The following is a 14,783-nucleotide window of genomic DNA, read 5'->3' as shown; positions in this document are numbered from 1 at the left end:
CTTAAATCTTTTTTGACCAGTCCTTGATTTTTGTAGTTGACATGTATATCCAGTATAAATATTCGTTTAAATAAAATAAAATAAAAAAAATACTGATAGCTCATGCAATAATGATAACTATTGTGTACATGTAAAGTTACATTCAGGCAGTACTGTTGGTACAAAAAAGAAAACACAGTGTACAAATTCCCGTATTAATTCTGTTCTGAAATGACACGAAGATTGACAATTGATGTTTTTTGTTCTAATATAATACGAAAATGTTCCATAGAAGCTTGAAAATTGTTGTATGAAGAGAAAATAAAAAGAAAACAACCTTACGAAGTTAAATATGTGGTATTTTGTTCCAAAATGATGAGAAATCAACCTTACAAAGTTATAAAGAAATATATAATGATGTAACATGTCTAAACTTATTATTAAAAAACGCTATATTTTGTTATAAAATAAGTAATCGAGACTACTACTATTAATCCTGGTAAGAAAAGTGTGAAAAGAAGTTGGTGTCTGTTCATTAAAAAATATATAAATTCCAATAGCTTTTGTGATTGTTAGGGCTTTAAAACAATGGCCTGTATGTTATGAACAAAAGCCTCTATCTTATCTTATTGTTATGGTTCATGCACAATGATAACATTAGAAAGCAATTAAATTCATGTGTAAATAAAAGATATATAGGTGAAACTTTTTGGAACATGATTCACTACCAACTTGCACCACTTGCAGGAATATTAAGTATGACTTTGCTAATTCTGAAAACCTGTATTATACGAACTTAAACAAACTCGCATGCAAATTATCTGTAACTTTTTCCCGGGTTATTATAATAATTTTGGATTATTTAATAAAGCCTGGTTGCCTTATCAATATCGACATGATAAACAGATGGCCAACTCAAAATGCCGCTCTGGCTGTTATAGTAGTCTATATAGGTGATTTTTCTCTTCTTATTCTTTTATCAACATAGTTTCTACTGCCTTTTGCTCTTTCAGTGCATAGTCCCAACGATATTTTTAGTTTCTACCAAACCTACTTATGTTACATCTGTAAAATAGCTAAATTTGAATAGCCTAAATAGTCAATTCCTAGCCTAATACTTTCAAGACATAATCTTTAGTCTCACAAAGCAAAATACACAAAATTTTGCATACACGAAGATGACTTAAAGCAAGAAACCAAAGACTAAAATAGATGGTGTGACCAAAGGTGGTTGTGGAGATGATTATGAAAGTAGATAATAACTGCAAAAATGGAATATGCTCGCCTTAAACATATATGGAATCTCTAGGACAAAAAGATAACTATTGATACAAGAGAAATACCAACTTTGCTGGCACCACATGGCCTCACATTGTATGGTATAATTAGCTGTATGCCATATAATTAAACAATGCAGCACTTCAAGCTCATGAAAAACAGACAAGATATATTGTCTGACGTGAAGAACATGAATAGCCTTTAACTATAGTCAAAAGCTAAGTAAAATCCCAAAAAATTTGGGACCAATAAGTTTCCTAAAGTTTCTTTTGCCAGACCTTTTTCTGCTTTTTACACAATTTACATGTAAAACACCCAGAATTCTCCAAAATCCCATTTTTCCCGATTTTTGAGTAAAATCAAAAAAAATTTGGGAAATTAGATTATTCACAAGTCCAAACTTTACACAATGTTTACCCTTAATGAAATAATTTGTGTTGTAAGTTTTAAGCTCTAGGGATATAATATAACAATACTGGAAGCAAGCGAAAGGCAACATATTATTCCTATCCTGTTTAACCAATTTATGCAGACAATAGCAAGTATCACAGATGACTGTAACACTGTCCTTTCACTTTCACTACTCAAATGTCTGAATTTGATTGACAAAGGTGTTTATTTATAAGTATTCACATCTACAGACTGGTTGTGTATTTGTACATTGTACTTCAATGTTGTTAGTTGAATGTTGTTGTAAAAAAAAGCTGAAAGAATTTTTTTGTTTGAATAATATTTCATGTTATCTATAAAAGGTTGATATATATGGTTATATTGTTGATTTTGTTGGTAATCTGAAAGAATTTTTTTGTTTGAATAATATTTCATGTTAACTATAAAAGGTTGATATATATGGTTATATTGTTGATTTTGTTGGTAATACATTTATTTAAAAACATGTACAATAAGTGTACAATTAATTTACATGTATTTGACTGTAAGGTCTGTCTGTCACGCAAAAAGGTACTGCAAGTAGCGAGACGCACACAATATTAAAAGGACAGGCCAACTTGTGGATATTTTTACAGGCCAGATTATAAAGGATGGTGCTATTCCGAGTGAGTGGCAGTCAAGTGTAATAGTAAATTGTTTCATGGGCAAGGGTGATGCATTAGAAAAGGGTAACTATAGAGGTTTGAAGTTGGTTGATCAAGTAATGAAAGTTATTGAAAGAGTGATTGATAAGTTACTTAGAGAAAGAATTAATATAGATAAGATGCAATTTGGTTGTATTCCAGGACGTGACACTACAGATGCCATATTTTTACTCACACAGTTCCAGGAAAAGTATTTAGGAAAGAGAAAGAATCTCTATTTTGCCTTTGTAGATTTAGAGAAAGATAGAGTGCCATGTAAAGTTATTTGGTGGGCTATGAGAAAATTAGGTGTGGATGGTACAGTCTATGTACAGCAATGCTAGAAGTCGTGTCAAGATTAACAATTCACTTAGTGATGAATTTAGTGTAAATGTTGGTGTACATCAGGGTTCTGTACTTAGTCTTTGTTGTTTGTTCTACTCTTAAAAGAGTTGTCGATGGAGTTCAGAACAGAATGTCCATGGGAATTATTGTATGCAGATGATTTGGTTCTCATAGCAGAGTCGATGGGAGAATTAGTTGAAAAGTTTGAGAAGTGGGAGAAAGGACTAGAAGAAAAAGGTAGTAACCCAATTTTCTGTCAGACTTGCAAGCATTGGGTACATAAGAAGTGCAGTAGTATTAGTGGAAGGTTAAGAGCTGACATTCAGTTTGTATGCAATCATTGCAGAGGTGAGATTGTAGAGAATGAAGTATTTCCAGCTGTAAGTTTATTGTAAAGGAAAAAACTCACTTGTAGTCTTGTAGTCTCAGAAAAACCCTTATAATTTATCAACACTTTTATATATTTTTTTTGCTTCTGAATGCTTGATGAAAAACTTTTTTGATGGTGCTATTTTTGTGAGATGGTAATTTTCCAAAAAGAAAATATAATGAAAGAAGCACACACCAATTTTTTTTTCACCGTACTTTTTAAAATGGCTTCTTTTTCCGAACGCGTGGTCGCAGACTTCTCGTTTTCACACCATTATATTCAGCATAAATTAAATTCAAAAAGGTTCCCGTTTTTTTTCTTTCTAATAACGTTGTTATGAAATTATTTGTAACTATATATAACCATTCAAAAAAATACATATTTTTTTCTTTCTATCGTCATAATTCGCTAATCAGTAATTTATTCCATTAAATCCCGCAACCTTTTGTGCATAATTTATTCAGCTTTTCATCAAAAATTTCAATGAGCCAATAGGAAGCTTTCGGAAAAAGAGACCACAAACGTAAAGTATGCAAAAATTTACTAACGAGATATTTGTTTTTAAAGGTGTTATAAAAAATGTGTGAACTGAGGATGCAGAAAGATAATAGAAGTGCGAACTTTTTCTTTATGCTAAATATGCGTGCACATGCTTAGAATTATTAATAGACAGAAGTCAGACTTTCAAGAGACAGCTCATTTGCATATTCCATAACTTTGATTTTTTTTTTTAATTTTATAATAAAAGTAAACTATCTAAAAAATATTATTATGCATATTTTTACATGGGAGTTCCATATTATGCATAATGTTTACAAAAAATATGCTCAACTTATTTTGCACATATTTTTTCAAAGGTGTGAAGGATATAACACCTCTAAAAAGGCTTTTTCCAAAAAAAGGTATGTTCCAAATATTTTCATAGACTATAAAATATGTCATTGGAAAGAGAATTTTTTTTCTATATGTCATGAATTTTTTGCAAAAACCTAAAAAAAAAATGTTTCCTTTACACTAACCTTAATGATGTACAACAGTGGCACATTAGAGATAGTTGAGAACTTCTCTTACTTAGGTGATACGTTGGGCAGTGAAGGGGGAGTTGGAAGAAGTGTTACTTGCAGGATAGGTTCTGCTTGGAAAAAGTTCATTGAGTTACTTCCTTTGTTGACTAGCAGAGTCTTGTCAATTGAGGTAAAAGCTAGGTTGTATGAGGCCTGTGTAAGAAGTGTTATGTTGTAATGTAGTGAGACATGGGCAGTGAAGCAGGAAGATGTTGACCGTTTAGAAAGGAATGATGAGAATGGTTAGGTGGATGTGTAACGCCAGTCTGAGAGACAGAAAGAGTTCAGATGAGCTAAGAAGCAGGCTAAGTATCCGTAGAATTAAAGATCTTATCCAGATAAAAAGATTGAATTGGCACTTAGAAAGAATGGGGGAGGATAAAATGTAGAGTCTTGATAGTTCCTGGGGCAAAGCCCAGAGGCAGACTGAGAAAGACTTGGCAGAAGGTTATAAGGACAGACTTGATACAGAGGAAGTTGAGTTTAGATCTAACACAGTCTAGATCAGATTGGGAGAGGATCATTAATATACCCCGTCCAACCCATGCTAGCATGGAAAACGGACTTCGAGCTGAGAATGATGATGATGATGATAGCACCATTCAATTACTAGTTATCCCTTGATGTAGGCGATATCCTATTTTATAAACATGAAAATTTGTTTGGGTTTACAGGCCTATCAATAAGAAAATAACACCATAGCAATAAATCCCTCCCCAAAGGTTACAATAATTTAGACTGGATGAACAATCTGAATAAATAGAATGAGATTATAAACACATATTTTATCACAAAGTCTATTTATTTATTTTATTTTATCTTTTTTATATATTTTGGTTTTTTTATTGTATATATATAAATAATAAGAATGGGAAATTGTTTTCCATGTGAGATGAATTGATATTGCTCAGCTAGAAAAACTTTTTTTGGAATTGGGGGAGCAATTAATGGCTCGGGTAGTTTCTCATTTCTCAGAATTGGGTGAGCCTTTGCATGAGCAAGAGCAATTGCTCTCCCCTTATTGATAGGCCTGGGTTTGTTGTATTTAAAAAAATGTTACATTTTTAGAGTGCTCTGTAGTACATTTGCTTTTAAGGTTGCTTGTATATGTAAATATTATTGTAGAATTTGAAGGTTTTTGTTTTGTTAGCAAGATTTATCAGTCTAGATAAAATCTTTGGAACAGTGTTAAGTGTGGTGAACAATTAGGAGTAACTGCTTTAAAACAACTTAATGTTTTTTCTTCTAGTTGTATACAGTTTTAAAAAAACACAGTATGTTGTCAACAGACAGCCGTGTCAATGGAGTCCCACATTTTGATGTAAAAATAACTGATAAGAATCTTGACAATACAGTGCGGTCATTGATGAGTCATATCAAGAAGTCTTGGGATATCACAAAATTACACCACAAGGTTTATGACAGTGGAATTACCAACAAACTGGTTGGATATTATGTTGTTGATGGCGATTTAAAAGTATCAACTCGTTTTGGAGAATATGGTCGTTCTGATATTGTTCTGGTTAGAATATATGGTAGTAAAACTGAACTAATCATTGACAGAGCACAAGAATTAAGAAATTTCCAAGAGCTATCAAGGTGTAGTGCTGCACCTCCATTATATTGCACATTTCAAAATGGATATTGTTATAGGTATCTTGAAGGGAAAGTGCTGGGTGTGGAAGATTTTAAAAATCCAGTCATACTTAATCTTTGTGCAAAATACATAGCAAAGTTACATTCTTTGCGGCTTAGCGATGAATACTTGAAACAACATAAAATGGAATCAACATTATTTTCCACAATGCGAAAGTACATTAATTTAATCCCTGCAGAATATGAATCGAAAGAAAAACAGGAACGGTAAGACAAATTTTAATACATTAAGCATGTAACATGTAGTTTGTGTACATAAAATAGAGTATTTGACTGACGTGCTTCTATTATTGATGGTAAAATATGAACATATGACTACTTCCCTTTGTCTTTTTAGGTTTTTATCAGCTGTACCAAGCAAAAAGGACCTTCTTGGTGAAGTCAGTGTGATAGAAGAAGCTGTATCAAAACTTGAAAAGAAAATGATCACATTTTGCCACAATGATTTGCTTTGCGCAAACTTCATTTTTGACGAATATGAAGGTATAATTACATTTATACGAAAATATTTTTTGTCCAAAAAAAGCTATATAACATGTTAACAAACAAATATGATCAAATTTTATAGCCATGAAAGTTAGTTTCCTGTAAAGAAATTAGGACTCTTCCTGGCAGATCTAGATCTCTGGAACTTTGGATTTTTAAGGTCATTGTGAAATTGGTTGTATTATTAGGTAGAAATTTAGAAAAATAATCATGTCTAGGAAGAATCAGGCATAACCAGGCTCAGTGTTTTTAATGGCACAACTATGTTTTTTATTATCATTCCTTCATTAATTTGCATTTGTAGCCATAAGAAGAGGGTAATAAAAGTGAAACTTAACCATATTGTCATCAGCTGTAACATTTACTACAATACAACATAGCAAATGAAAATATTTGCAGCAATAAAGTTTGTACTGTAATACTACAACCGTTCATAAATAGAATTCAGTCCTGAAAAAAGTGTTAATATTTTTATTTTAGGTTAAGTTTTTAGTAGAAAGGATTTTGTTATTAGATCTTTTAATCATTTTTGAACAGAATCAATATTAAATTTGTCTCCTTAAAGTTTTTATAATTCACACAAGTCTAAATTTTTTAAATTGTTAAAATAGAAGAAATTTTACAACTACATTATTGAAATGAAACAAATTTAGCATGCATTGTTTATACCACGCTTTAAAAGTAATTGTATGCATCCTCAACAGTTTTGTATGTATTTTTTAAATATTCAGTATTGTTTGTTCTTAACATTCATCAAAATTAGGAAAATTAGTTGTTTGCATCTAAAAATCCTATTAAAATTTTTAACATCCTGTAAAAAATTCTATTTTATATATATGGAGCAACTAGCAATGCTTTTTTTATCCATAAAAACTTGAAACTTTTAACTTTTGCTAAAAAATAAAATGATGCAATTTTCATGAATTTGTTGCAATGTTTACTTGATTTGGAAAAACGTTAGGCCCATTTACTCTCCTTTTATATTATTAGGTAGTACAAGGTAATATTTTTAATAAAAATATTACCTTGTTCGTTCAGAATGTCCATGCCAATGTTAACTAAAATTGTTTCCTATTTTTGTTATATAAATACTAAAATTCTGTCACTAGGCAAACAAAATTTACTAAAAGTTCTGCTTATTACTTTCTTTTTGTAGAGGAGATACACTGCATTGATTATGAATATGGCTGTCCTAACTATGCTGCTTACGATATTGCGAACAATTTCAACGAATTTGCAGGTTTGTTACTAAATGTCATGTATGCAATCATTACAACAGCGAACGTCACAGAAAAACAACAACTTTGGTTTGTGTGTTCTTCGTATAAAATTTGATTGCTTTTTGTATGTAAAGGACAATTTGTAACATGTATCTAAAATGTAAAAAAGTAATGCAAGACATGGTGCAGAAAATCACATACACAATATGTATGTCCTGTAACAGACTAGCACAGCGAACACAGTTGTCACAGAGATTAAGCAATTGTACCATTTTTGTCAACTTACTTTATTGCACTTAAGAAAACTTGAATTAACGTCCATAATTAATGAAACATGGATATTTTCTGGATCAAGGTGCTAAGTTACGCTCAGGAAACCTTTAGGTCAATTCTTTATTTTCCGTTTGCCACCTGCGATGCGTACCAGTAAAGAAACCATGAACAAATAGTGTCCATTCATTTAGCCCACAACGACTTAGCTGCATACCTAGCAGCATGCATAAAATAGACAGAAAGATCATGTATTTGTTAAATGTAGTCTATATTTGCAGTAAATTTCCCTTGGCTCAAATTTTACCATACATAATAAAACAAAAAATGCCAAGTACATTATTTAAGTATGCAACACTGCTTAAGCTAAACAATCCTAAATGAAGATGCACATACACTAGGTTAACACCTGAAATTATTGCAACTGAAACGTACATTGTTTCATAACTCGGCTAATGCTATCGTGTTAGATCAAAATAAGATTTGTTGCATCCTGCAAGTTATAATTGGTACAAACTTTAGAAACAAAATTTAGTCCCCAAATTTATACATGAAGTTTTATATCTGAGAATTTAAATATTTAAATATTATATAATCTTAATTTTTTTATTTTTATCCCAACAGTAACTATCTGTGTCTGAATGTTTAGGTATCGATGAGCCAGACTTTTCTTTATATCCAAGTGAAGAAACACAACGTGTTTGGTTTAAAACATACCTACAAACATATAACGACATAAATGGTAAATTGAAGTACAAATAAATGTTGTTACAATATTTAAGAGTTTTACAATTATTTTATTTCCAGCCTGTCTAATTCACGCCAGGGCTAATGCACAGGTGAACTCGAACGTTATTTGAAAAAAATATATTCACGTTGGCAAAGTTTTTGCCATAGAATCTTTTAATTACCTTACATCTATCATAAATATATAGATAGTATAGGTAGAAAAGCAATAGAAAGTGTATATTCCTTACATGCAAGAATTAATAAAGATCAAAACAGTATAATGAAGATTACAGACGCGAAAAAAATTTGAATTAGAAAGACTGATTTCTGAAGTCTCATAAAAAAAGTGTGGTTATAGGCCTGTAAAGCTAAGGGTGGGACGAGGGACATTTTCATACGCGTGCTGTGCAACATTGCTCCATTGCACATGCATGACAAAAATTTCTCGTGTCCAGTATCTACTTTTTACTGCAATGGAGCAAAAAAAATGTTGCATGGAGCAAAAAATTTGCTCCACAACTTCGGGGACAAAATAGATCTCAATCTATTTTGCGCCAGTGCTCCAAATTTGATGAATATTTTGTTGCATTGCAAATGTTGCTCGTGTCCCCACCTTCTGCAATATGTCCCAGGACAAAAATTATTGTTGCAGCACATTTGGACTGTGTCCCCAGTTGATACGCTGACTGAAGATGAACCAAGGGCTCCTGCTTCTAAAAAAAGACGTGAAAAAATGAATGAAGAGCATTCAGCCAAAGCCGAATTATGGAAAGCATGACAACCTCCATAACTCAGACAGATGATCTTTGAACTTCTTAACGTCATTTTTTTATCTCCTCGAAGATTGTATGAAAAGTCACTCTCTATTTCCAAGTCACGGTTTTACCCAACAACTTTTTGCTTGTTTTAAAGCATGTTCTTTTTCTTCTTTTATGTCCAGCAACAGTAAAGCCAATACCACTTCTCTGCTCATTCCTGCTGCCATAACTGAATCGTATTTTAACTTAAAAAAGCATTTAAGAACATTTAAATCAAAGTTTTTCATAACACCGTGCTGCAGCAAATGAGAAGTGGCGTCACGAGAAACATTTTCATGCGCATGCTATTGGACATTAATTAATTGCTTCGGTATTTTCGTAGCATATGCACAGGATTTGAAAGAACCTGTACCTATTTTTCATTCCGTCAAAGTAAAATATTTTCTTTAAAAAGTCTTATATCCCTCCCTTAAAATGCCTAAATTATGTAACTCTGGAATTACAATTATTACGAAACTATTTCTTGAGCTACTTCCTCTACATTGTTCCAAAAGCACCCCATAACATATAAGTATTTTTGCATAGACACAAAATCCTTCATAGCATGTTATCTTTGTCTTTAAATGTGTTCTCATAAATTTTAAAATTTGAGTTTTAAAAAATGCAATTTTGAAAGTTAGCTAGTGACTAAATACCCACTGTCTCAAATATGGGCATGGTCAAAAATAGTGGTTTTCCGTTACAAAAAAATTCAGCTAAGGATCAGTCAATCCATTTGCTTTTTGCTAGATCGTAGTGAGGGAAAACATGAAACACTAAGGAAATTATTTTCACCTTAAAGAAAAGATTTAAAACGAGGAGAATTTTGTGTCTAGGATTATATGGACATGTTTATATATTTTTTGCAACAATTTATCAGATTCTTTTTGTAATAAGCTGTTAAATAATTCTCAATGTTTTAAAAACATTTTTGTAGGTATAAACAGAGCTGTACAAAAAGCGGACGTGGATGGTCTTTACGTGCAAGTCAATCAGTTTTCATTGGTATGGATTTATTTTTGAACACGCTCCAAGTCATTCTCGCAATGTTTTTATTACAAACGTGTCGAATCAGTATTTTTGGCTGCACTTTGAAATAAAACACTAAGTGTATTCGTAGAAATCCACTTGAATTTAATAATTTTCTAAACAACTTGTTAGAGTGTTTGTTTATTTTTGCGTAAGTGCAAACTAACAAAGGAGTTACATTCCATTCACCAACTGTGTAAAAATGAGACGTCTTAAGACTGAACTGTGCTTATGAATTAAATAAAATTTTTAATTGAAATAAGATATTACGACTTTTTACGTATGTTCGGGATCTTGAACCTAGGAGGTTAAATGCAGTAAGGCGGAGGATTTATGTGGCTGTCGAGCTGTTTTGGTGTGTGTGGGGGTGTTAAGATATTGCTCCAATAGTTTCCCTATAAGTGGTATTTTCCTAGTAAATAACATTTTGAAAACCTATGTAAATACAATAGAATTTCTGTGAATACGGTTGAATTTCTTAATAATCATCCATTTAATAAATATGAGTAGATACCCATATTTTTTGCCCTGTTTTAAAAAACCATAGTACCCTTCTAGGGAGTCGCAAAATCTTTAACACTGAAAGGCTTAATCTACTACTAATGGAAAGGACGTGATTTTGAACTAAGTACTTTTTAGCACTTTTTCTTTTAGCCTGTGTTTACACGATGCAGAAATCATAAGGCTGCTGTCCATTAAGGCGTTCTGAACCGCACCTCCAAGGGTTTAGTATAAAGGCATTAACATTGGATTTTTTTGTTGCCCTGCAGAGCTTGTATTTTAGCAGCTTTGGAAGTTAAAATGTGTAATGGAAAGCAACTTATAAACATGAATTATCTGATATGTTTAGAAAACTGTTGTTCCTAACTTGTGTTTACACTGTGCGGAAATCATAAACATTAGTTATCATTTTAGGCATCACATCTGTTTTGGGGAATATGGGCGTTGGTTCAAGCGCACGTTTCGCAAATTGACTTTGATTACATGGAGTAAGTAAATGTTTATTTTTGACATTAACGGTAAGATTAAAACATTAAAATAGAGAGGGAAAATATTGTAATCTGTATCGTTATTTTTCGTGATCCACCGAAAATAGTTTAAAAAGTATTTTATCTTGTGAGAAAGAAGAATTATATTGGGCGAGATTTTGATATATGTGTTATATTTTAAAGTGTCATTTCATTCTATTTAATAAATAACTCCGTAGTTGGAATTTTTAAGAACTATTTTCGTATGCTGGCCCTTCTAAAATCTCCTAAATATGGGCTATGTTTGTGTTGCAGCAGGATTGATATTTTACATATTCCCTGCAATTTGAAATAAAGATTTTCTCTGGTATTCAAAAAAAAAAAAAAGAAAAGGCTTGATTATTAGTTACTCTTTATTTCTTCTTAAAATTTTACTTTTAACACGTTTTTTAGTGTTTTCTCTATAAATTTGATCCTGAGACCTCCTAAATTATCCAAAAATGTTTTTTGCATCCACACTTTTAAGCTATCCTTTTAACTTACATCCCATGGAAATATCCTGATGCAATTGACGATATGCACCAGATGACTAGAATATTAAAAGTCACGTGACAATGCAGTTACTGTAAAACATGTCCTAATGTTAGTATCTTTTCATTTGCATTTCAAGCACTATTTTAAATGTTAATTTCTGCTAGCTGGGTTTTTTTTATTTTATTTCAAGAATGCAATGTAACAATTTCTCTGCGTCAAATACTTTAAAAAAAAATTGTTATGTGGATTGTCAAAAACCGGAAATCCGTTTTTCGGAATTTTTTTTCACAACTACCCAGTAATCTTTCACGGCCCACCTCCACGGAGATCTCCATGCAGCACCTTGGTGGTGTTTTCAACAAATGTTGAGTCATGTTTACTGGACAGGCTAATTAATTTTTTTTACAACTTCCTAAAGAGTTTTTGCAGGATTCGTCCGTTGTGTAACATGTACACCAAATTAGAAATTAAACCCTTGGTGTTTGTTTGTTTTTAACTTTTTTATTTATTTTTTGAAAAAACCTGAAAACTTAGAGAATGTAAATAACAGCTTAAGAAAATAATATAAATTTACACTATTGTAAAACTTGAGTTTAAATTTTTTGTTTTTGTTTGTTTTTTAAAAAAAATAATTGGCTGTTTGACGCAATCACTACCACGGTGACTCCTACTTCGCCACTACTTATCATGAATGTCCACAAATAAAGTCATGTCATTGTTTAACACTGTTAAAATACATAAAGTATATGCCAGTGCGTTCTTCTCTCATGATTTCTAAATTGTATCTCAATTGTTCCAGTTTCGTTCCTTCCGCAACTTTATTTTTACCAGAACTCTTGAAAGCCTTATGGCTTTATAATTTGTTGTTTTAAAGAGATCAAAGAGATATTATTTCCGCTTTGTGTGATCCGAGTTCGAAAGCTAGGAAGGCAACTATACTTGCATGTTGTAGATAATATTTTTCTCTTTTAACTAGGTATGGTATCCTACGATTTAATGAATATTTCGCTCGAAAAGATAAATGTCTGGCTCTCAACAAAGAAGAGAATGAAACGAAGCAGTGACATAGAAGAGGACTTGTTTTGAGTATTCTGCGCGTAAAATGAAAAATAAACAAGGGAAGGGTGGCTGTGTCAGGACACTTTCTCTTTAAACAACAAAATTGGTGAGAATTCAAAAAGCGGAAAAAAAATTTTTCAGCACATTTTTTGGTTCACAAGACGAAGTTCATGTATTTTTTGGAACCATTTATTCTTCCTTAAATGTATTGCTATTATTATTTAGCATTTTTTATGTTACAGAACGAAAATAATATACAAATAAATAATGTTCGTAGTAATTTTAAAATGTTAAGGGGAGAGGGTTAGACTGAAGTGATGTGAAGTTATTATCTAATATTGTTTTTTAAAAAACGAGGTTTCGTTTCGTTAAAAAAATACTTGGCTGAGTTTTACCTTTGTGTTTTCGCTAACTAAGTATGTATGAAGAATGTATTCTTCGGGAGAACTTTATCAGGGAAGGGCCTAGGCCAACACCCAAATTCCACCCTCTTCTCACTGCGTTATTTTTATTTGTTTTTGATGTTTTTTTTATTAGGATTTTACGTCATATTGTTAAATGGTTATGTAAATTAGTCGCATTTTTCAAAGTTTCCTATGGCAGATGCAATCAGTAAGAAAATTTTAATGGCAGCAGACAAATAGATGCACCAATTTTTTTCTCACCTCCCAATTAATGTTTGATCACACAGCGAAGAAACGCAACGACCTGCGGGGAAGCGTTTTCGCATTGCAAAAGCATTGTACTGCCATAATTAATGTTACTGATTGTATATAGTAACATTTGACGGATTTTTTTAAAAAATAAGAAAACAATTTGTATTTATATTAAAATGTTAAAAAAAAAATCAACTTTTTAAGTTTGTGTCTCTTCTCTTTCTTTCTTTATCGTGAAAGTAACAATTTTCAAAGTTTTTTGCAATTTGAATAACTGTGTGACTCAACTTCCTCATACTGTCATTACATCCTTTTTAGTTTTCTCTACGCGACAAAGAGTTTAGAAATAATCATATTTGAAAAGGGAACAGGATTTACAATAGAGACCTTTACAAATATACAAGTGTCTTCTTTCTGGAATAACGTTACCTGTGTTTTTTAATTATTTTTAAATTTATTCTGTCCAAACCTGTGCCCAGTGGTCACATCTCATAAAACTCTCATAAAATACATCTCATAAAACTAGACTTAAAATTTTGAGATTTTTTTATTGTTATTATTATAAAAAATAAAATATATTCAGTGCGCATGAATAATGTCTTTTTTATTAGTCTTTTTAATTTTTTTTTTAATTTAATTTTTCGAAATCTAAAATATAATTTTATTTTCGTGTTTACATTTAATAGTATTTCCTTCTAAAATCTGAATTCGAAACATCCTAAATTTTCCTAAAATCTATATTTGCAAAGTTTTAAATCTGTGGGCATTCCAATGTTGTACAAAAAAAGTGATTGTCAACTTTTCTATTGAACAGGACTTTTTTCTTTCGACTGCAGCATTTAAATGTTTTGTGTGAACAAACATTTGTACTCGAGAGAAGCTTCTAATGATTAAATCTACTACAAGTGAAAATAGTGTATACCAAAGAGTCAGGGTCGAGTTTGTCTGTATGTATAGGTTGATTTTATTTCTTTGTAAACACAAACATGATAACAACAACAACCACATAAAACCTTAATGTCACATCAGCCCCAGTACCTTTTTGAACAGTAAAGAGAGCATAGCGTCATTTTAATACAAATAGACTTGGAACAAAGTTGGTCTACAAAATTTGTCAAGCGTTATAACACCCATTCCCGTCCTTCTCACCAAACTGACAAACTGTACATTTGTTAATCTATGACTCATGCTAAACAATTTAATGAATAATCAGAAAAATGTTGTTTTCAACCAGCCACAATTTCGCACTGCGATCAGCGCATGCCCAGCT

General features: G+C 31.6%; 1 protein-coding gene across 2 annotated transcripts in view; it reads left to right on the top strand.

Moving 5' to 3' along the window:
* Positions 1-13,716, top strand: part of LOC130613349 (ethanolamine kinase 1-like) — a 30,557-nt gene extending 16,841 nt beyond the window's left edge. The window contains exons 2-8 of one of the 2 annotated variants that reach the window (XM_057434707.1): positions 5,359-5,972; positions 6,103-6,248; positions 7,408-7,491; positions 8,391-8,483; positions 10,205-10,272; positions 11,212-11,285; positions 12,775-13,716. In XM_057434707.1, coding sequence (XP_057290690.1) covers positions 5,386-5,972; positions 6,103-6,248; positions 7,408-7,491; positions 8,391-8,483; positions 10,205-10,272; positions 11,212-11,285; positions 12,775-12,862 — 1,140 coding nt within the window. In that variant the 5' untranslated portion in view covers positions 5,359-5,385 and the 3' untranslated portion in view covers positions 12,863-13,716. The remainder of the gene's footprint in view (positions 1-5,358; positions 5,973-6,102; positions 6,249-7,407; positions 7,492-8,390; positions 8,484-10,204; positions 10,273-11,211; positions 11,286-12,774) is intronic. The other variant, XM_057434708.1, reaches the window with a different exon arrangement.
* Positions 13,717-14,783: the final 1,067 nt, after the last annotated feature.

The sequence above is a fragment of the Hydractinia symbiolongicarpus genome, chromosome 10 (assembly GCF_029227915.1).
Source record: "Hydractinia symbiolongicarpus strain clone_291-10 chromosome 10, HSymV2.1, whole genome shotgun sequence".
In the NCBI taxonomy this organism is placed as follows: domain Eukaryota; kingdom Metazoa; phylum Cnidaria; class Hydrozoa; order Anthoathecata; family Hydractiniidae; genus Hydractinia; species Hydractinia symbiolongicarpus.
The sequence above is the reverse complement of the archived record's forward strand: the minus strand, read 5'-3'. Positions and strand labels throughout refer to the sequence as shown.